This window comes from Lynx rufus, unplaced genomic scaffold, assembly GCF_022079265.1.
Source record: "Lynx rufus isolate CCGP_SWC_20201006 ecotype Redwood Valley unplaced genomic scaffold, mLynRuf1.p SCAF_15, whole genome shotgun sequence".
NCBI classification, from domain to species: Eukaryota; Metazoa; Chordata; class Mammalia; order Carnivora; family Felidae; genus Lynx; species Lynx rufus.
In genome coordinates this window covers 45087695-45110680 of record NW_025814829.1, presented here as the reverse complement: position 1 = coordinate 45110680, position 22986 = coordinate 45087695, and the positions used below count along the sequence as shown (strand labels likewise).

At 46.1% G+C, this 22986-nt stretch overlaps 1 protein-coding gene across 1 annotated transcript in view; it reads left to right on the top strand.

The window, feature by feature from the left end:
- The window catches only part of PAPPA2 (pappalysin 2), a 267658-nt gene extending 264021 nt beyond the window's left edge, over positions 1–3637 (top strand). Inside the window, exons 21-22 of the mRNA XM_047077368.1 lie at positions 1793–1891; positions 3563–3637. Of these exons, the coding sequence (XP_046933324.1) occupies positions 1793–1891; positions 3563–3637 (174 nt within the window). The remainder of the gene's footprint in view (positions 1–1792; positions 1892–3562) is intronic.
- The last annotated feature ends 19349 nt before the right edge of the window (positions 3638–22986 follow it).

Below are 22986 nucleotides of genomic sequence, written 5' to 3'. Positions count from 1 at the left end.
ATGAAAAATAAAGGAGGAACAGATTAAGTTTTGCCAATGAGTCAGTCAGGGTTGGAAAAAAAAGTAACAGATGCGGTGTTAGATGAGGAAAATACACTCCCAACACTTGAAAAAGAAAAAGAAAACTCTGGGGGAATCTCAGTAGATGTATCTGATCCTCCTGGGAGGACCCAAGAGCATTTAGAGACGTTAAGGATGCAGCTGGCTGTACGTTGACTCCTTTTATAGGGCTGCAGTTGTAGACCCAAGTCCTGATTGTATAGTTATCCCAAGTTCTGCAGAGCCAGAGTGACTGGTTCTAGTGTTAAAGACAAACGCTCACCTCAAAACCTTTGTCTCTATCCCAGTGAGGCCCGTGTTGAAAACAGAATTCATTTTGACTTCCTGCTCTCAACCGACATTGCTGGACAGCTGTGCAACAGCTGTTGAGTTCCACGCCACAAGTAGCAACTTTTCAGTGATTGGCAAACTGGTATACATCTGGAATGATGTTCAAATGACCTCAGGACCCCATAGAATAAATCAAAACATTGAAGTAATAATTTGGATGAGCTCCTTCTGATGTAATTCAATTGCTGAAAATCATTTAATGGCCTTTTTTTTTCCCCCAGTTTAGTGATCTGTCTCATCAAAGCCCAGTGAAATAGGGAACAGTCCGTCTATTTGACATTTAAGGAGGGTTGGGGGAGAGAAAGTGATTTAAACATGTAAACTGGAAGGCGACCTAAGAACTCAAAAGTCTACTGACTGTCTTGTGGTACAAAGAGTTTGACCACAAGATGTTTCCTGAGGCTTTGCAATTGGGCATCCACTCAGGATGGGAAGCAGCCAATGCGATTGAGTAGGTGGGCTGGCTGGCATGCCCTCCAGGGTGCTGTGGGACACTGTTTTTCTCCAGGAGGAGTTCTAGGGAAACGGCGCATTGGGCTTCTGAGCTTTTATTTTAACCGCTTATTGCTGTTCTTATCATACATCCCCTTTTGGGGAGAAACACTCCATTAACTCTGGTTTGGCCTGGGCCCGTTTCCCATTTTGGTTTCTGTTCACTTGTAGCAGTAACAGGAATGAATGGAAACACTTCAGCTCTCTCTGCTCTGTGTCTAGCTGCTGTGCTTTAGGTAGCTGTACATGTGAGACGACTCATGTTCTAGCGCTAGTGTCCCAAGCCCCAGGACCCCTGCATTCTAGACAGACATCATTTGGGTATTCACAGCACCTCAGGACCACCAGGCTCTTTAAACACAAGTGGCAGCAAAGGGGTGGTAGTTATGGTTCTTAATCTGGGAGAAGGAACAGAAAGTCAAGATGCGTGACTTCTAATCCAAAGCCGGCTTGACCCTAACTATCCAAATCAGGGCAATTTTTGTCATCTCTGTGCATCTCCGTTTCCTCACTGATCAAATGGGAATTCTAAAGCCAACCTGGCCAGCGGCACAGGCTTTTCCACAGAGTTAAAATGTGTGAGAATGTTCCGTAACCTACTTGACACAAAGACCTGTGACTACATCAGGGTGAAAAAGCTGACCAAGGAGTTTAGATGAACCATTCTGGATCCTAGAGCTGGTGAGAAGCAGAGTTGTTGAGAGTAAAATTTAACAGACCCTTGGGTCTAATGGTCTTGGGACTTTTCAGCTTCTTGAGAACGTTGGGTCAGTTTGTATCCTGTCCTTTGGGTGCTCTCCCATAATATCCCTGGAGTTCCACGGATTATGGTGGGGTGAGGATGGGTGGGAGAGCTGGGCAAAGGCCAGCAAAGCTGTTCTTAGACGCTGACCTCTCATGTCTTCACCAGCCTTTCCAAGCCGATGGGTGGTGCGATACCATCAACAACCGGGCCTACTGCCACTATGATGGGGGAGACTGCTGCTCTTCTACTCTGTCTTCCAAGAAGGTACGTGAACCCGCCTGCGGGTAACAGGCTGGGCAGGGGCTCCAGGAATCAGCGCAGGGGCTTTGGCTGGTTCTCCTTCCTTCTGTACCATAATTGGTGCTTGTTCAACACTCAAGAAGGAATGATCGTGAGAAAACATTGAAGCTTCTATGGTGGCAGGATGAAGGGCAGTGATTTTAGGTGAGGTTGTTAGAAAACGCTAATTCTTTAAGGAGCACCTTCAAAAAACCTATGGCTTTGCTACTCAAAGGCTCACATCTGCTTATAATTGTCTGGGATACACTTCTGTTGGCAGGGAATCATGGCCTCTACCCCCCTGGAGAGGCAAGACCACCAATGAAGTGATATCCAGTTGCTAGTAGTTTAATTAATTTAATTAAGTTGGTTTGTAATTAATAAATTGTAATTACATTGATAATCCTGTATAGTGCAGTATAACCATATCTCAAATGTATGTTGAGTGGCCACCACAGGCTGCTTGCAGGACTCCCTAGACCGATCCTGAGCAGGAGTCTTTTTCTCGGTTTCTCTTTTATCCCTGTTTCTCTTTGGTGAACCTGGACTAGCATACGATACGTCCATCTATTTTTTACCTCACTTGATTTTCCATGCCCAAAGGTTAGAATCCTTGCCACTTTTTACATCAGGTCTCCCAAGATGCCCCGTTTTCTCTGAAGCTACTTAACATACACTCAAAAAGTGTGTTGGTGGCAATGCAAGCCGGTAGAGAGGAACTTTTGCTGGATTATTTTGGCATGGAGCAGAGACAATTACATAGCAGGGAGGCAGTCCAGCCACAATGGGTAGAGAGATGCGTTGTCTCACCGAGCCAAAGTATATCCTGGGTTCAAGATGGGCAGACTCTCATGCTCATGAAGACAGCAAAGATTGGGGCGCCTGGGTGGCTCAGTCGGCTGAGTGTCCGGCTTCGGCTCAGGTCATGATCTCACGGTTCGTGGGTTCGAGCCCCGCGTTGTGCTCTGTGCTGACAGCTCGGAGCCTGGAGCCTGCTTCGGATTCTGTGTCTCCCTCTCTCTCTGCTCCTCCCCTGCTCATGCTCTGTCTGTCTCTCTCTCTCCTTCAAAAATAAATAAAAACATTAAAAAAAAATTTTTTTTAAAGACAGCAAAGATGATCTTATGGCTCCAAGAATACTAAGAAGTAGGAGTCATAGAACTAGGCTGTAGAGCCTTAGTTTTCTGGATGGTAGTGTGACCTTAAGTTATCCAACCTCTCTTGGCCTTCCGTGTAAAAAGAAAATGCCAACATTCATCTTACCTACTCACAGGGATTTTGTGAAGAGAGCAATAGAAACAAAAACATTAACAAAAGGTTTTGACATTAGTTTTAATATTAGAAGCAGTAGTAACAGGTGGTGTAGGTGCCGGGAAATGTGTGTTTTATATCCATCATTTTATTTAAGTCACACTAACACCCCTGGAGTGGTTACTGTTGTCCTTCCACACACATAAAAGTGAAGCGAGGAAGATTTGCCTTGCCCAAAGAGACATGATGTGTAAGTGAAAGAACTGAGTGTTAATTTCACTTCTGTGATATTAACAGTAATCCCACACTTCCCCTGGGACCACGTGAGAAAAGCAAAAGCCGGTTGAAAAGTATGGCGCTTGGCAGGAAAGTGGGTTATTTCAACTTCTCTTTGATTTCCACTAGGTCATTCCATTTGCTGCTGACTGTGACCTGGATGAATGCACCTGCCGGGACCCCAAGGCTGAAGAAAATCAGTAACTGTGGGATCAAGCCCCTCCTTCTACTGCCCTGGAGGCAGTAAGAAAGAGAGGCCTCCACAAAAGGGCACAAAAGGTGAACAGAGAAGAAAGGTCACGAAATGAAGGAAGGAGGAAGAGCATGAGGATCTCATAGAATGCAGGAGGATGTTTCTAGGTGCCGACTATTGCATCAAGAAGCCCAAGTAGGGAAGAATCATGGGCAAAAGTTTCTTCAAAGGGGCAGTTGATTAAAAGTGGAAGGAGAAATATGATAGATATACACGGACCCTCATCCCCCATTTATATTCTATTCAACCCCATCCCCGCCTCTTGCCCTGCTCCCCACTCTGCACCCTGCCAACTATTCAGCCCCACCCGACTTGCAAACCAATACCAAAATACTAGAAGAGAAGTTGCCAGGGACACTCTGTAACACCCGTTTTGAATGGATTGCCATCTTTCAGGGCTCTTCTGCTCTAAACTGGCTCCCTTTCTTTTGTGTAGTCTCCCTTAGTAATGATGAGGTTAGTTATTAATTCTTTATAAGTATTTAAACATAATTATATAAATATATTATATATATTATATTTTTTGCTGTCTACTAAGCTAAAAAGTATACATTGTTCCACACATGCTGCTGTGAAGTTCACATCCAAAATGAATACTGAGGATTTGAAGACAGAAAGACAAGTTCCTCTGCCATTGTTCTATTGATGAGAATTGGCACGGTGAAAGGGAAGTGGAGAAGGAGAGAGAGAGAAATTAGGTGGCGTTCTTGATACATGTCAGCTAATTTACCTTTTCAGGAGGTGGAGGACGGGGACGATAACATTAAGAGATGGCAGTTGGGTGGGAGTGCCCATTAGCACTAGGCCCAGGAGAACCAGAGTGTGGTTCTTGTGTATCTATCCAAAAAGACTGTATTCACTACTTTTCACTTCTCAGAACTCTTGTTTGGAGTTGACGAGACCCAGGATTCTCTACACTTTCAAGTGTGGCTCTTACTAGTCAGTCAACAAATTTGTACGAGGGCTGGGATTGCCAGGATTACAGGAACTCACACATTCCTCATGCTCGGCCTGTGGTCTCACTTCTTCTAAGTCCCCAAGCCTGGCCATCATTCACAGACACATGACCAATTGTTGATGTTCTGGAGGGAAAAAAAATGTCACGGACATGACATGGGGGAAAGTGGGAGGAGGTGGAAGAACGGGCAGAAATGGAGGAGCCTAGGGAGGCCGTAGTGGTGGGAGAGGCCATGGGAAAATCACGGCCTCGGGCAGGAGGGTGAAACAAGTCAGAGATTCAGCCTTGTTCCAAGTCTCCAAAACAGATCAGAGGGGAATCCGTCAAGCAATGCGGAATCTGAGGTAAATTCTATTCGAGTGCAACGTATCAGATCTGCGACCTAGAGCTTTTCATTTGAGCAAGCTTTGGAAACACGTGGAGCAAGGGTGACACTCTGTGGGAAAAGAGAAGAATTTCAACTATTTAGGGTCCATTTTGTTGCCATTATCCTCTCTTGTTCAATAGATGGACTGTAGGTAAAGTGACCACCGTGTTAACCTGCCTGCATTCACGTCCCAGGCTTACTCTTCTTGCTCATGGTGTATTGCAGTTGTTTTTGGTAACAATTTCTGGATTAGGCCTTTGGGGAAAGAGCGTTAACTTCTTGCTCAACACTTCAGTTTGTCATCTCAAGAAGGGCTGGGAGTCTTGCTTCCCTCAAAGCTACTTCTCCAATGGAAGCAAATAACAGGCCAAATTAGCGTGCAACCTTGGTCTCTGAATCATCTGCTCCTTGGCTCTGACCACAAGTCCTCCACTTTTCCCACCAACACTGGAGCAACGGCTTTGCAAATAGGAAGAGGAAATGTTACCGCTATCTTGAGCCAGACTTCACGTGGGAAGGAAAATATTCTGGAATGGGAAAAAAAAATTTATCTCCAGGGATATAAAATGAGGGTGGCATCATCACTGGGGAAAGGAAAGAGCAGATTGCCCATCCAAAAAGCCCTTGTCCTCTATGTTTTTAGCCCCAATGGAACCCTAGGCACCTACCGTTCATTGGATTCATATTTAGTACCCCAAGAAGAGAATAAATATTTCTGGGATTGTAGTAGGCTTCGATATGGAAAGGACGATGAAAAAGTTTAGATCCTCCATTTTTTACAAAGTCGTACAATTGTTTTCTTGGGGAGAATATCCAAATTCTTGGAAGTGCATCAAGCTTTGTGTCAGCGAATGCTGCTTTGAGATTGAGGCAACAGAATAGGTATGTTGGGCATTGCCCAGCTCAGGAAGGCTACAGCCCCCCACGAGGATGTGAGCCTGCGGTTCACGCCAGTGTGGGTCTGTGCTCAGTCTCTCCACAGGGGGAACAGTGAGCACACTTCTCTGTCATACTTCATTTACAAATCTTTTATTCTCCACTGGCGACATCTGCAATGCACCACCGCCCTGGGAAGGTGAGAGGGCAGTTCCTGTGGTGTCTGGAAAGCCCTTCTGGCTAAAGGCTGCCCGGCGCTACTCAGCGATGGCCATTCAGAGATGGCAGGCTCTTCCAGCCCTTGTCCCTGGACCCTGATGTGTTGAGCCCTCATGTCACTAATAAAGTGGAAGGACTGAGCCACCGTGGTCATAGAACTCCGGGAGATACCAACTCACACTCCATGTGGTGGTCTGCACTTGGCTGCTCTCACCCAACCACGGGGTAACGGAAGACCTCTCCCAAAGGCCCTTCTATGTTCCAAAGTCACTTCTCTGCTTCTTTTTTTCCTAGTAACTAGGGGCTCTGGTGTCAAGGTTGCCCAGGACTAGGCTGACTCTGGTGGTTCGTGTGACAGTCTCCAACCAGAGAGATGAGAGGACAGAGTGAAGACAGATGGGCAGCTGGCAAAACTGTACATGAAAGGGAAGAGTTATCTTGATTGTCTCCTTTGCTTCCCTCCATCACAAGGCATTGCACTTGGCATTTGCTCTATACTCTGTGAGATCACTATTGAGTGCGTTAGTTAGCACCCCAAGGGGATGGCTTGTTTGGGAACACAATGAAAGGAGCTGATCTACTGTATTGTAATGTAAAACAGCTACAGCCAGTTATTTTGTAAGATTATAAGATGTTCATTAAAAAATCAGCACAGAAAATGTGAAGTGTCTTTGGTGTCTTATTCTTTGTTCAAATCAACCACCATTTCCAAATCGCTTCCCATTCGCTTGGGCCAGTCCAGACGTCGTCATCAGTTAATTGATGGATTCCTTTTGGTCACTTAAGAGTGATTTATTAAGTAAGCGGCACATGTAGACAAAATAAACATGAAATTTTATGAGAGGAGAGGACGCGTACCAAAGCAGAGCGCACAGTAGTGATGTCAAGTGTCTCGTGGGTTGTAGAAACAAAGGCTGACATTTATGGGTCAGAGGAAGTAGGCACCACTCCTGGATGCCAAAGATGCATAGCGCTTGAAGGATCGTCTGAGGAGGAGGCATACAAGCTTGGTAGACAGAAATGGGAAAGAGGAAGAGGATAGTGCAAGCAAAGTGAAGAACAGGGCTGAAGAGAGGAGGTAGGTTTGGGGAGAGGCTGGGTGATATTGGACATCACTGAGGCAGCCAGGTTAGCTAGAAGGCAGAACTTGGCCAACATGTGCCATGCGTTTGGCAAACTTAATCGCAAATCTGCACCCTCCATATTCTCATTACATCGATAAGGATAGCAAGTGTCAGCCTGGTGAGGGAAGTTCCTTAAGTTCGTATGACTGGTCTCTGTTTTACGCCTGGTTCTGTGGGACATGGAGATGTGAGAAGGAAAAGAAAAATGGTGTTGAAGAGGACATGAAAGGGAAGGGGGAGAAGTGGAGAGAAATGTCAAAGGTGAGGGCTTTGCGTTAAGCCTTGAACATTAAGCATGGACCCTTGAACATTACCATCACTGACAGAAGAGGGAAGCCAGGAGGAGTGGTCTTTGGAAGAAAGCACATATATTTGCTATTTGATAAAATCAGTTGGAGGGCCAGGTAGATAATTACTTGGAAATTTCCTGTGAAGTCGTGTTTAGCACCCAGGAAGAGGCCTCTGCAGCTGGGGGCAGCCTGCCAGGGTCTCTGGTCATGCCAGGCATCATTCCGGTGGCCTGAAGGGCTGAGTGGTTGTCTTCACACGCCTGTTAGCCATTTGGTAAGACCCATGGAATAGATAGGTGGGAATGTGTGCTTGGAACTTGGGGGAGAGGTTTGTGACTAGAAATAAACACTTGAGAGCAAAAAGAAAAAGTTACCTGACATTTTCTTTATCTCACAAATTGCTTTCTTCTGCTTTATTGCTACCCGTGGGTAAATCAGAGCAAAATCAGCCTTGTCTGTTTCCATTTTACAGATGAAGAAACTGTCAAATTATTGAAAACTTCAAGTTCATATAACTAAGTTCAGCTTGGGATGGGAATCCAAGTTTTCTGTCTCCGAATGCCATATGCATTCTACTCCAGGATGTGGCCCACTAGGCCCAGAGCAAACCCATACCTGTTTTAGGTGGGAAAGTTAAGGGTCTTTTTACCTGTTTATGTTTCCAGGTGCTCATTGGTTTCCTTGTGGCTTTGTTAGTAGCTGATGGTAGGAAAACTGAGAGTTTTCTAGAGTGCTCTTCCAGGGCCCTCTCCTCATGCCAGGCCCTGAGTATAAGCAGATGCCCCTGCACATGCCAGTTAGGCCACAGCTGGCCTGAGACTTCTGGCAAGGCTGCCTTCTCCCTAATAGCTTCCCCAGGGATAGTCCTGGAGAGAGACTTTGGAGCTCTGGTTTCCGTTGACTGACAAACTTAAATGACATGATGAGTCACCCGTTAGCTGGGAGACTCACTACTCTTAGATTCAGGCCAACCAGATGATGAGGGGCTTAGCATGGGGAGGATGGGAACGAGAAGGTTTTCCACTTACAAATAGCCCCATGGTATCTCCAGAGCTGGCTTCGGGTCTCTTTTGAAGTCACCCCAGAAAGACCACTGATTCTGGATCCATAACGTTTCAGGTGGCCCGATGATTAGCTCAGACACAAAAGAGTGTGGTGGTGAACATCTGGTATCTCATAATAGTCCACGCCCATAAAATCTACCTACACCTTGTGTATTTGGGTCTGGAATGAGGTAAGACTAGTTTAGAGAATAGATGGCTATTTTCAAGTCTGCCATGGTCTGAGTCTACATGGGTCGAATGCACATTCTTATGGTCAGAATCCAGTCTGGTGGTCAACTCATTGGGAAGTATATGTGATTGGCTACATTCAGCAACCTGCTAATGATCCCTTGGGTACATTTTTTTTTTCAATTTTTATGTTAGAGAGCATGAGTCTGGGAGAGGGGCAGAGGGGGAGAGAATGAGAGAATCTTAAGCAGGTTCCATGCTCAGCACAGAACCCAATGTGGGGCTCGATCCCACAACCCTGGGAGCATGACCTGAGCTGAAATTATGAGTTGGACACTCAACCAACTGAGCCACCAAGGCGCCCCTGGCAGGGTATATTCTTAAAAGAATCTACAAGTCTGGTTAAAATCCCAAGTCAGTATAATAAAAACATTTCTAAACCCTGAAAGTTAGTCCAGAGTAACTGCAATTTACTAATATTCTTTGAATCAAATTTCCTTCTGAAGATAATTTAATATAGACAGCTTCCTTTTCTTTGTCTTTGTCCACATGAAAGTCATTTATTCAAATGTAAAAAAAGTTACAATAAATAAAGGGAGAGTGTTGACTTTTTAATGACCACCAATCATGTATCAATTTGCCTTTCCTCCCCATAACTGCTATCAGAAGGCAGTTGCCTTTTCAAAAATGTTTACACATGTACAAGTCATATATTTAAATCTCACAAAAGGCTATAAAAGTTACAGAATTTCCCCGTACCACAACTCCATATGCACAGGTCAGAGGGCTTTCTGAATAGTAAGTCACATTGTGTTAGGACACAAATGACTTCGAGGAATGATTTTGTTGGTGGTGAATCAATCACCTTAAGAATGACCTGTGAGAGGGGCGCCTGGGTGGCTCAGTTGGTTAAGCATCCAACTTCAGCTCAGGTCATGAACTCATGGTTCATGGGTTCAAGGCCCGCGTCGGGCTTTGTGTTGACAGCTCAGAGCCTGGCGCCTGCTTCGGATTCTGTGTCTCCCTCTCTTTCTGCCCCTCCCCCACTCATGCTCTGTCTCTGTCTCAAAAATAAACATAAAAAAAAATTAAAAAAAAAAAAAGAATGACCTGTGAGAGGGATCCCAGAGCTTCTTAAAGTGTCCAAGTAGCCTCCACTCTGGGAAACATTGCGTATTAACTCAACGCTGCTAATGCCTTTTCCACTTTGGTGGATGATCTGCGGGAGGGAGGCTAGGGGCAGGGATGACTGAGTCTGGACCTTGAAGGTTAGTACCTATGGTGCATTAATGACTCATAATCTGTGGGCAGCAGCATGGTGATCTGCAAGGGGCTCAAGCTTTTGTGCCCAACAAATCTGAATTTGAATTCAGACTATACCACTAACTAGATCTGTCATCTAGTTAACCTCTCTGAGCCTCAGTTCCCTAAATATCTACCTTTGCAGCCCTATGCCTCGCACATTGCCTGAGCAGGGCAGACAGGAAGAAGGGAAGGAGGGAATGCCAGAAGCAATGTGTATAGACTAGGCTGTCAAGAAGTTTGCCAGTGGAGAAGATGAGGGAAGTGCCTCTAAAAAACTATTTTTGAATGCTTATTTTTGATATAGGCAGAGCATGCGTGTGGGAGGGTGCAGAGAGGGAGACACAGAATCCAACGGAAGCTCCAGGCTCTGAGCTGTTTGCCCAGAGCCCGACGCGGGGCTCAAACCCACGAACCATGAGATCATGACCTGAGCCGAAGTCGGACGCTCAACCTACTGAGCCACCCAAACACCCCGAGGGAAGTGCCTTTGAATGGCTTTTAAAGACGCTTCCAATCCTCACTGTGATACTTGGACATCAGAGGGTCTCCGAGATGTGTGCCATGATTATTATATTCTCAGGACAGGGCAGCTAAGAGAATCCCGTGTGGTTTGGCTGCCAGATGTCCTAGCCTACTGATTCAGAGAGAAGCAACGTGGATTGTAGGGAGATGGTGGTAAAAGTGGCACTGAGCAAAATGAAGTGGGCTAAGGGGAAATCTTCGGAGTTGGCAAAACTACTGGGAAGCTCCAGATATTTGGACTATGTCTGGAAAGTTGCACTAGCTATGTGGAATGCTGGTTATTGTCTTAAAAAAAAAACATTAAATTTCTGAATGCATCAAGTTTGTAGAAGAGTACAACTTTCTACAAGGATGGAAATGTTCTCTTCTGCATTGTCCAGTGTAATTAATAGCCATTAGTCCTGTGTTGCCATTGAGCGCCTGAAGGGTGACCAGGACGACTGAAGAATTAATTTTAGATTTTACTCCGTTCCAATAATTTAAATGTAAATAGTCGCATGTGGCTAAGTGAACACCATATTGGACAGCACAGTTCTAGATTGTCACACAGATGAATCACTCACATTTGCTTTTAAAATATGCTTTGGACATCATTTTTTTTTTTAATCATGACACTTATGTCCCATGGTTAAAGTAAGGGGACATCACGCCTAGCGAAGTATTTGATTATATTATTCTACTTTAGGAGAATTTCCATTTAATAAATCGTATACAAATTTATACATCCAGAAATCTCAAACCAGCAATAAGAAAAAGCAAATAAAAGGTCTCTTACTGGCATCTAGTTTCCATAAAGCCTATGCAGTTTTTTTTAACAGATCAGGTAACAGAGTCACCACTGGGACCCGCACTTCGGGAATTCAGACAGTAACTGAGGAGTGGAATACTTAACAAAAATGGGACATGAGAAGTTTTCAGAGAGATTCACAGAGGCCCAAAGCAGCCCGGCTAACAAATGGCAGGGTCGGGATTTGCACCCTGAGAGTCTGACCCTAAGCTCTGTGCGTTAACCCACTAAGCTCCGATGGAACACCCCCGTCTGGGGAAACCACACACGTAAAACCCATAAACATAAGTACCACAGTACTTAGTTTTGTAGGTTCTCGGGCATGAAGGGGTCTCCAAAAGACTGTTAATGCACTCTAGCATTTTCCTCCATGAGTTATCCTGCTTTGTCATGAATCAATCTAATTATGAAAGAACTCACCGTCGCCTAGGGCCATATATTTTATATCCGGACTGCTGTGACCTTCGTGAAACAAAAAAATAAAGAACCGGTGATCCTGTTTTATTCAGTAAATATTTACTGAGCACCTGTTCTGTGCCAGGCACTAGGGATAGAGTGGTGAACAAAACAATGTCTCTGTCCTCATGGAGCTTGGAAAGAAGTGGGAGACAGACGAGGCAGCTGGAAACGTATATGCCCCTGGTGAGGAGTTCCACAAAGGAAACTCAGGTGCCGTAAGGCGGCAAGTAGTGGCTGGGGGTGGGGAAGCGCCGGTTCATGTGGGGAAGGTGAGAGCGTGCTTCTTGGAGACACGTGGAGGTGAGAGAGGGAGCCCCGGTGAATACCTGGAGAAGACCAGTCTGCACAGGGAACGGCAGATGTGAGCTGGGACAGAACTCAGCATGTCTGCAGAAGAGCACTGAGGTCAATGTGGCCGGGGCAGAATGAGGGAAGGGATGGGGGGATCGGGAGGGGTCCTGGAGGGTCTCCTTGGCCACGACGATGGCCCTGGCTAGTCCTCAGAGGGAAAGTGTTTCCCACAGCGGCTCGTCTGTGCGCACCTAAGCCATCCCCTTTCCTGTGGAACTCTCCCCTGTCCTCCTCCTTCCCGCTGGCCTTGCTCTCCCCCTGGCTGCCATCGCCTCCTCAACAGACCACGGTGATGTTCCCAGGCAAGTTGCCCTCTCCTGCCTCTTACCCCCAACCCACTGGCACGTGGGGTCCAGGTCATTCCTCAGCTCCCATCAGGTCACCGATGCCTCAGTGAAGTTACGTCATAGACTCTGCATGTCCTTCCTGGTCAAACTGGTGTCAAGACGGCCGGCCCGCTGCACTGACTTCTCACTGTTTCTGATCCAGGGCTCCCTCCCTCCCATTGAAGAGTAATGTCTCTGTGGCCTGTGCTCGTCCTGTTCCCTACCCTGGACTGCCTTCCCTCTGCCTCCTCGTGCCTCAAACTTCATTTCCTCAGTCCTTTCTGCCATTCTCCAACTTCACGAAGCTTTTCTTCATTCTCCTCTTTGATGAGATGTATTGAATCCATGAACCCTTCCTGTCCTCTCTTAGAAGAGTCAATCTAGTTGACTGGTGTCCTGTTACCTGTGTTCTTGTCCTTTCCCCCCAGATCAAACTCTTTGAAGGCAAGTGAACTCAGCGGCACTAGGTCATTTGATGACTCCTGTAAGAAGTAGAAAACAGCACGCTTTCATTTGAGTGAAAGCCAACCAGCATCAGAGACCATGGCTTGAAAAAGGTAGGCCAGGCCTGATTTCTGGCCCTGGGATCAAGCAACCATGAGCAAGACACAATGTCACATCTCTCCACGGTGGTCCTGGAAGCACTATCTTACTCAGGTTGGAATCTCAGCAACTGCCTTGCACAGTGCCCCGCCTGAATAAAGCCTTGGAATTTGCTAGACTAAGTTCAACCCTGATTTTTATGGATGTGAGGCTCAAAAGAAAAGAGGATGCTGTGTTTGGGGTTGGCGGTGGGTGAGTGGGTGGGCCCGTGGACCCTTGAAATTTATGCTTTGATTGGTTCTTTAACAATAGCCCAAAAAGTGATGGTGAGAGCAGGGCAACACAGAAGATTGTGGATTGTGAGAGCATAGTACCAAAATGACTCATTTTCAAGTTGACTGTTGAACTCAGGGTTCATCAGTCAGTTTTCTGTTGAGGCCTGCTTGAGCCCAGCTAACAGATATGCACATTTCAGTCTTAGATGTGTAGTCCACAAGGATTGGGAAGAAGCAGTAACTGTTGATCAAGCAAGAGAGAGAATCTAAGAGGCTACCAGGCAGATGAAATTTAATGATCTTGAGCAAGTTACTTAATGGATGGAGACTCAATTTTCCCATCTTTAAAATGGAATGATCATTTTCAACTTAAAGAATTTTCATGCAGATTTACTATAATGAACATAAAGTACATGCCATGGAATTAGCATTTTATATCATATATGTTTGTTGTAAGTATTGTTACTCAAGGTAAACAGAAGTGTCCCTGATACAGAAGAGACCAGAAGAAGCAAAATATTGAGGATGATGATTGGTGATTGGCTGGCTTTTGAGTTTCCATGCACTTCCTGGCCCAGGATGTGAGTTATTCTAAAGGGCTGCTTGGTATTGTGCGCGCTCTCTCTCTCTCTCACACACACACACACACACACACACGTGGTGCATGCATGCAATTAAGTGTTCTATGAACCTTTGGCTAGGTTTTAAATTTAATTTCATTTAAAGCTATGCTGTGCGCCAGTTTGAGGCCTCAGATTAAATAGTTAGAATGTGACCCCAATTCCAAGTATTAAAGGAAGGAAAATTTTTTTTTAAAAAAACGATGTCAGCAAGACAATGTAATTTATCCATGATTTCAGAGGGTAATGCTAATGCCAGAGCATGTCCCAGAGCTCTGCTTGGGAAGCATGCTCATTAAATGAGCAATCTGTCTCCACCCATAATAATTTTAGAGTTAGACAATTTACCTTCATGCAATAAAGAGGGCCCCAGGCAATGCTCATGGCTTGGGGAGAGTAGCAAGTTTTCCTCTAGATATAAGAATTTCCTCTAGATACAAATGAAGCTCCCAGAGGTACGAAGGTATCGTGTATTTCAAGCCTTGACTCTCTCAAAGTACATTCCAGGTACTTAGATATTCATGCTAGCTCTTTCAAAGAGTATAGACTTCCGAATCAAGACTTAGAATGGGCTCCCAGCTCATGGAGAACTTAGATAGAAGACTGAACCGTTCAAGGCTCATTTGCAAAGTGGGGGATGCGTTTATATTGCAGAATTGTTATGCACATTCAATTGGGTAACATTTGTAACCCTTGAGAGCGCTTGGCACGTAAAGTGTGCTCCATGTGAATTCCTTTCTCAAAGCATAAAATCTTGACCTGAGATGAAGTGGAGTGATGTTGAGCAAGTTAGTGGCTTGAGACTCAGTTTTCCCATCTGTAAAATGGAACCATAGTTCCCAACTTAAAGAAGTTTTATGCAGACTAACTATAGTGAACGCAAAGTATGTACCACAGAGCCAATTTACCTGGAGTGCAATAAGTAATTATTAATAATCAACATTTGCTAATGAATGAATTTCCTTCTTTACCAAGGAAGTGCCAAATATCACCCTATTAGCATTTCAGATACACTTAAAATATCACCACTTTTATTTCCAGTCTCCACTCCTGCTATATTTTGCGTGGGAATTTCCTCTAAGCTAGTTAAGGCTTAGGGGAAGAGGGAATAGGACAGAAAAGACTTGAATTTGGAGAAGGGAAGAGTTGCAAGGTCTTGCAGGTCTTGCAAGTCTTGCAAGACCTGGGGGTGAAAGCAAGGTCACAATTACCAATTGCCAATTCTGGCAATATTCGTTTTCCAGGCTTTAGCGGGCCTTCCAGGCCTTCTTTCCCATAGACAACTTGGCCGGCCAGCCGTTGAGCTCACGGTCACATTCTTACCAGGTTTGTTTGTTTCTTTGTGTTCACGAATCTCCTTGCTAGCAAAAGCCTCATCTAACCCCTGGGCCTTGGACACAAGACCCTGCCTTGACCTCAAGCTTTCACATATTCTGAATCCACTCCTCGTGTCCTGCTGGCCTCACCCCGTCACTGCCTTTGTGGTCTCGTCTCTCCTGCTTCCGCATCTCTCCAGACTTGCCCCTTCATCCCACTGTCACCCACATTCCCGTTGCCCACCCGTGCCAAGACCCCGTCTTCTGTTTGATCAGACCAAGGGTTTTGAGATCCCAGGTCCGTGTCCCCGGTGAGAACACCACTTTGGAAGAGGAGGGCAGGCGGCAACAGGAGTGAACGTTTGCAGGGAAGAACTCTCAAAGTGCCTGCTCATACCCTGAAGAATGTCAGCCTCAGAGTTTTGGGGGAAAAAAAACCAATTTGTCGATCAAGTCGCTTTTGGCTCTCTGTGGAGTTTTCCAAATTTCTTCTGGAAGGCCCCCATTCTGTGGCTGGGGGTAGGAAAACCCACACCTGGGAGGCCTGCTTGTCTTTTCCACGCCCGTCTTCATCCTGAGCATTCCTGAGAGGTACCGGCCGTCCTTGCTGGTGGCCTGGCCCCGGGCTCTGTGGGGAGGAACGCGGCCACACTCAGACATTCCAGCGGCTGCTCCAGGCCGGTGGCACTTCGTGAAGTCCTGGACCACACCCGCTCTTTGGAGTGTTTGCTGGTGTTGCCATGGCAACCAAACACCCTTCCTTTATGCCACCCCCCTCCCATTCCAGTCAGCTCCGTCACCAACACCTCCGTCACGGGCCTCCTCACATCCCTCCCCAGTTGCCCGGGGACACAGAGCCTAGAGGGTGAGGATCAAGACCTCTTCCCCTGGCTGATCCCCGGGAGTGAGACGGCTTGGAGGGTCCAGGGGGCTGACTGGCCTTTTCAGTCAGACCTTGGTGTAGACACAACAGATAACATGGAAGCCACAGAGTGCCGTGGAACGCGTCCCTTCTGTAACTGTATAGACACCCGAGCAGCTGAATGGTCTGTCTGAGAACACCACCAGGCTAGAGAGTGGGGATGAGACCTACGCCTTATACCAGTTAGATCAAAACCCCGTGGGCTCAGAGGGGAGTTCAGGGAGGAGTCCCACTTCCATGAATGCCAACAAACTCGTGTCACAAGGAGCCTTGAAAGTGCACAGGCCCTGGGCCACCGTCATGCCTTCTCCACGGCAGGCACTGACTCCGTGCCAGTGACCCCGAGGGAAGAGGCACGATCGGACGTGTAAAGATTGCCGTGTGTTGTTCGTCAGCTGTGCTGGACGCAAGAAACACCGCAACCCCCTCATCGGCAAAACAAGACAATAGATCAAAGAACGGTCAAATTTTGCTGCTAGTTCAGTTCGCTCACCGTGGTGACCTAAGACAGATTCCAGGTTCCAGGGGTGACGGAAAGTGGCTCAAGCGAGCCACACGGCAGCATGCGGTAAAAAAAAAGACACACTGTGAGGGGCGCGTGGGCAGCAGCCTGCTTGGGATTCTTTCTCCCTTTCTGTGTCTCTCTCTCTCAAAATAAATAAATAGACATTAAAAAAAACAAAAACAAACCAACAACCCAAAGATGCATTGTGGCTCGCATACCTAGCCGCTGTGTGGCCTTGGGCAAATTACTTACGACCTCTGAGTTTCCTCTGAGTTCAATGTAGACAGTCGCAGCATCTGTGCATAGGGTTCTCGTTGGGGTGATTAGACAAGAGAAGCCATGCCAAGGTGCTCAGTGCTTGGGACATAATAAGCAATAAACACACGTTACTTGCTGTTAAAAACAAGAGCCTCTTGGGGCGCCTGGGTGGCTCAGTTAAGCATCCAACTCCTGGTTTTGGCTCAGGTCATGATCTCACGGTTTGTGGGCTTGAGCCCCGCACTGGGCTCTGCATTGACAGAATGGAGCCTGCTTGGGATTCTCCCTCTCTTCCTCTCTCTCTGCCCCTTCCCCAATCACTGTCTCTGTCTCTCAAAATAAATTAAGTAAACCTAAAACAACAACAACAGCCTCTTTAGCAACAAAAGAAATCTCACTGAACAGGATAAACCCTCTTAGAGGAAGCTCTGTTTCGAAGATATGAAAGGATCTTTTGTCACATAAAAAAGAATGCATAAATATGAACTTAGAACATGTTTTCTTGCCACCCTATGTTGTCGATGTTATCAAGAGAAAGCTACCGATAACATCAGGGACAAATCTGGCTCCATTTTAGTGTCCAAGGGGCACAGAAGAAGGCCAGGGAGTACCCCTGTTGATGCTTATGAAGTGTGTTCCAGGCATTGTGCTAAGTGCTTTCAAAAGCATCCTCTCCTGCAAGCCTCAGGCTGCCTGTGTGGTTTTTTAGCTACTGTGTCTCAGCTCAAACCCACCCTTTTGTATCCTGGTTTGCAATGCTGCTTTTGGAAAACTGCAAACATGGCTTCCTTTTTGTCTGTCAGTTCCATGTTAGGTTTTGTCCACAGGGGGCAGGAGAGGAGACTGGAAGGAAGGTGGAGGGAGATGGGATTGGTTCCTTCCTGTCTGCTTGCTGTTTGTGTCTATGCCATCCTACCAGTGGCTTTTCACCATGGTAATAGCCCCGCATTATGGTCTCCATTATCTACATGTGCTCGAGGAACCTGCCTCGTTATGTTCTCACAAGAACCTTCCAGCACTGGGCAAAGAACCTCTCCTCCTCGGGGGCATCCAGTTTCTGTTAAACCAACTTCCCCTCTTTGTTCTTCTAGCCCAAGGGTAGGGGCTGCTTCCTATAGTCATTAGTACCTCTGTGCTATTTTGGGGTTTCAAATATTTTCGCTTTTCTGATCCTCCAGTATCTTTTAAACAAATCCCTATATTAAATTCTCCCTGTTGAAATCTTAACTGGATCCTAACTGATACACTGCTCAAGTGGCAGAAACAGATGAAGACTTTAAAATCCTTCGTTTTATGCCACCTAACATACCAAATTAACACATTAAGACTATCTTAAAATACAGATTTAGAAATGAAAATGGCCGTTCAGAAAACATAAGTAAAATGCTGTGAAATTGATTATGTAGTAACGGGGCCAGAAGGCCTCAGAAATGTGTTTTTTGTTCTCACTCTATTTCCATTATCAGTGCACAATGAACCTGTATTCACTTTTGGATGTATCATAATTTATATACGATATATGATGCATACATCATAGATTTTCCTAAATAGTCCCGATTTCAGATAGTCTGTGCCAATTCTGCTTCAGCTAATTAGGGTGAAAAGAATGGCACACATCTTACTATTCACCATTTCCATACCCACGTGAGGCACTGATCATGGATCTCATCACTCTCTCTGGCTAGATACAGATGCATCCTCAGAATTCTTTTCAAATCACGGGCAGCCACTACCACTTGGCCAAATTTAGCACTCAAGTAGAAACCTATTATCCAACCCTGTAATCAATCTTAGGGTTCATAGAAATTTTACTTTTAGCATCGAAATTTCATCTTCCAGATCATCACCCTAAAGAACTACAACATTCCTGTGCCAAATGATATATATGTAATAATTTTTAGTCTAAAGTATATATTAAGACCCAGTCAGGAAACGGCACACATTTTGGGTAATGCAACAGAGGAAGTTCCAATTAGAAAGGTTTTGGACTAAAAGAAAGGGCATATAGAGAATTGTGGGGAAACCCAAAGATGAGCAGCAGCAGGAAGCAGCTCGTACTTTGAGAAGATGAGATGGTGCTGCCGAAGCCCAGGAGGTGGCGCCACCGGAAGGGAGTTGTAATCATGGCAGAGCTGGAGGAGTTCTGAGACCAGATAGGCAGCTGGAATCATGAGGGAGATGCTAGAGACACTATCCAAGTCAGAGAGGGAGAGGTACCCTGGCTTGCTCCCTCCTCCTGTCCTCCAGTCTTCCCCCAAGCGCCTCCATTGTCCTGGACCCCCTCCAAGTGTCTCTATTCTCCCACTGGACTGGAAGCCTATTGACATGAGTGTCTGGGAAATGTAGTTTATAATAGAGTCATCTCTATGTGACACGGAGCAGAGCAGCAGAAGGTTGGAAAAGGGATCTGAGGACAGACAGTTGGCTTTTGAGGACTGTAGGCATTACCATGTTATACTCAATAGTCACCAGGACAAATGCAGTGAGGGCATGTCCAATCTAGCCTTACTCTTGGGCACTTAGGTCCTGCGACATCACCAGGGCATTGTGTGAGGTGGTTTCATCTCTAAGCCGGTAGGTCTCAGAGCACTGTCTGACCCATGGGGCAGCAATAGCCTCAGGGTCACTTGACATCTGAATCCTTCTAAGCAAAGGAAGTTGTTCCCAACTGTTAAGCACAGAACATAGCTGAGGTTCTCCTACCCAGAAAGGTTGTAAGGGATCGGTTACACCCGATTCACAGCGCTGTGTCAACAGGCATATTCATAATCTCTAACAAAGGGCACTTTTGGTGAAACATGATGTCAAAACCTGCCCATTCTTACAGGAATCAATCCAATTATAGCCCACACTGCAAAGTCCCAGAACAAGGAGGAATTTTTTTTTTCCTCACTTTGGAAAAGTGCAGACATGAGCCAAATCCTGGAGTCCCACATATATCCAGGGAAATTGTCAGCTATCCTACAGAATGCTGAGGTTTCATTTGACGCTAAACCGCTCGTTAATTGGCACAATAAATTAGGCACTGTTGACGGGAAGAGGGTTGGAGGCTGCAAGTTACCAAAATCAGAGCTGGGCCTGAATCAACAAGCCAAAGGATGCTGCCCTGAAGGGGCAGGAGGTTTTTGTTCCCCAAGTTCTCTCTCAGATATCGGGTGTCACCATGCACGTATGTGCAACACAGAGACCAGGCCAAAGAACCACTAAAGCCCAATACAGGGCTACGCCGAACAGACAGAGCAGGAGTCACAATTGTTTAGTTCTGCATTACAGTCATATGACAGACAACACACCAAGCCGAGACCAAATAAACAAAAAGAGACAATGTGCTTCGTTTGCACTCTGAACTGTTTTCTTAACGGTAGCGGTTAAGTTTGTACTGATCCAGCCACCTTCTCTCCTACTGCCTGAGATAGGGTAACAGGCCAGTGACCTGGAAAAATCTCAACGGGAGGAGTTTTTCCCTTTCTAGGAAACACAGTGAGAAACAAACTCCTAGGAGGTAGTGGCAGTATGGTTTCACGGTGAGAGTCAGACACCTGTGGTTGAAATGCCTGTACTTGCCCTTAGCTGTGACCTTGGGCACATCGTATCAAGTCTCTGACACTCTGCTTTCCGCTTACTTAAGAGTAGTCATTTCACAAGACTCCCGTGAAGACTGAAGACTATTTTGCAGTGAAGCGTTTAGCACAAGTGCCTGGCACGCATTAGGTGTGGGATATGCACATCACATCCGGGAAGGGACAAATGCAAAGGGACAAATACTGTCGTTGGAAGAAACCCTTCCCTTCCAATCGCTCTTTTTGATTCCAAATTGCCTTCTTTCTCTTTCTTTTGCTGGCCCTGGAGCACTCATCCCTGCCCCTCAACCCAGGGTTTCCATGTAAGTTTCTGAGGTTCACCTGCTCAGATGTATTGGGATGAAGTGGCCATCTTTCTTTTTGCTCTCCTCTGTCGGAGCAGAGACTCAGCATGTTATGCATACATAGCCCAACCCGCACTTTCTACACTTTCTACTACACTTTCCTCTCCTTTTTGTGGTGAGTTCATGCCTAGGGGAGGGCCACCTCGATGCTCCGTCACTGGCTGGCTGGAATAGGTTGTTTTTGGCCACTGATCCGATCCCCTTTATTTAACAGACCCCCTTAGTGGCTTAAAACAATAACTGTTTTCTTATGTTGCATAATTCTGGGGTCAGGAATTCAGGCAAGGCTTGGCAGGGTGATTCTTCTCTTCCATGTGACATTGATAGAAGTTGCTGGGTGGTATGCAGCTGGCAGAGAGACTGATCTTGAGGGCCTAAGACAGCTTCAGTCACATGTCTGGTGCCTCAGCAGGAATGTCTAGAAGGCTGGCTCAGCTGGAGGCGTGGATCACAGTGCTTACACGTGACTCTCCAGCATGGTGGCCTCACATTTCTTATGCGGTGGCTCAGAGCTCCAAAGGCAAGAGTTCCAGAGAAGGAGGCAGAAGCCCCAGGGCCTTTTATGACTCAGGCTGGGAAGTTACAGCATTATTTCCATCATAATCTATTGGTTAAAACAGTCAACCTGCCCAGCTTCAACGGGAGAGTCCGTAGAACACACGTCTAGGGGGAGGGTTTCGAACAATTTGTGGCCATGTGTGAAAACTGCCACAGTCTTCACCTCCAGATAGTTCCTGCTTGTATGGGGGAAACTGCTCTCATCACTACTTTGTGAGAGGGGCTACTAAGTGTGCAGACATTTAACGTCTTTTTTTGGGGGATAATGGGTGGCAGGAGAGAGAACATCTATTTAAAGTTACGTGGAAGAGAGGGAAAAAAAGTGGTTGAGTGCTTGGGCTGAGCACCATGAAGCATTTCATACCGCTACCCTACCCCAAATGCCTCTACAGAGTCACAAGACAGGCAAGTATCAGGGAGGACCTTTTGCAACATTGGCCTTAAACACCCGAAGGTAAGTTTAGTGACTCCCACCATCCTGTACTTCTCTCTCATGGTTCTCTTCACCCCGGTAACGATGGACTCAATGTCTGACTTTCCCCATAAGATGCCAGGTTCTGCGATGAAGCAGCAGCTTGTCTAACTCAGCAGCACACGCTGGGCACCGGGCATCGTGTGTGAGATAGGGTAGATAGTAAATACGTTTCATTGGCTAATTATCTGGATGGTGCTAGAAAAGATGAGAATCACTACCGCCTAACGACACATTTATAATTGGCTGTGAGGTGTTTAACTTTTTGTTTTGGTTCGGATGGCGGGCTGTAAGGCACCTGAGGTGTAACGTTCGAAACTGGAGCAGTTCCCCGGTGGGTCCCCCCAGATCACTCTGACTGTTGACAGACACAAGGTAACATCCACACACCTGACACTTACTAACAGCTTTGTTTATTATTTAGTTGATTATTCCATTTTTTATAACCGTACAATAATTCTCTTTGAAACAATACTGTTATACCTGAAGTTGGTCACACGATATCCATTCTTCCTTCTATCGTAGTCAAGTGGGTTTTTTCCACACTCAGTGTTTTAATAGAACATCTGAATCTCAAGAAGTGTGCTTAACCAAAAATAATGAATGGACCGAACTCCATGGAAGATGACTGCATACTCAGTTAAAGGTCTAATGCTATTACGGTGGGTCACGTATGTTTAAGGGGAAATGCCAGGGTCTCACGGGGAGCCCAGAGCCGGGGGAGGGTTGGCGGGTATAAGTGACTCCCTAAGACCTGTTTGTCAGCTTGGAAATTTGAGGTTTAATACTGGTCTGGTACCGTCACCCTTTTTAGTCAGGATGGGTTCCTCCAGGCACGCTTTGGGAAAGGTCACAAGGGCACGATCAACAGTGTTTTCCCAGGAGCCAAGATCCTGCAGTTAAATCCTCAGAGGAAGTTAGAATCCTGCCCCACTCATGTCGGCCTTCCTTGTAACTTGAAAGTGGATGATGGGACCCAGCCATAGCGTCTGTGTGTCTAGTGTGTGTGTAATGTATGTGGATAGTGCGTGTGTGTGCGTGTGTGTGTAATGTAGGTGTGTATAGTGTATGTGTGCATGTGTGTATAGTG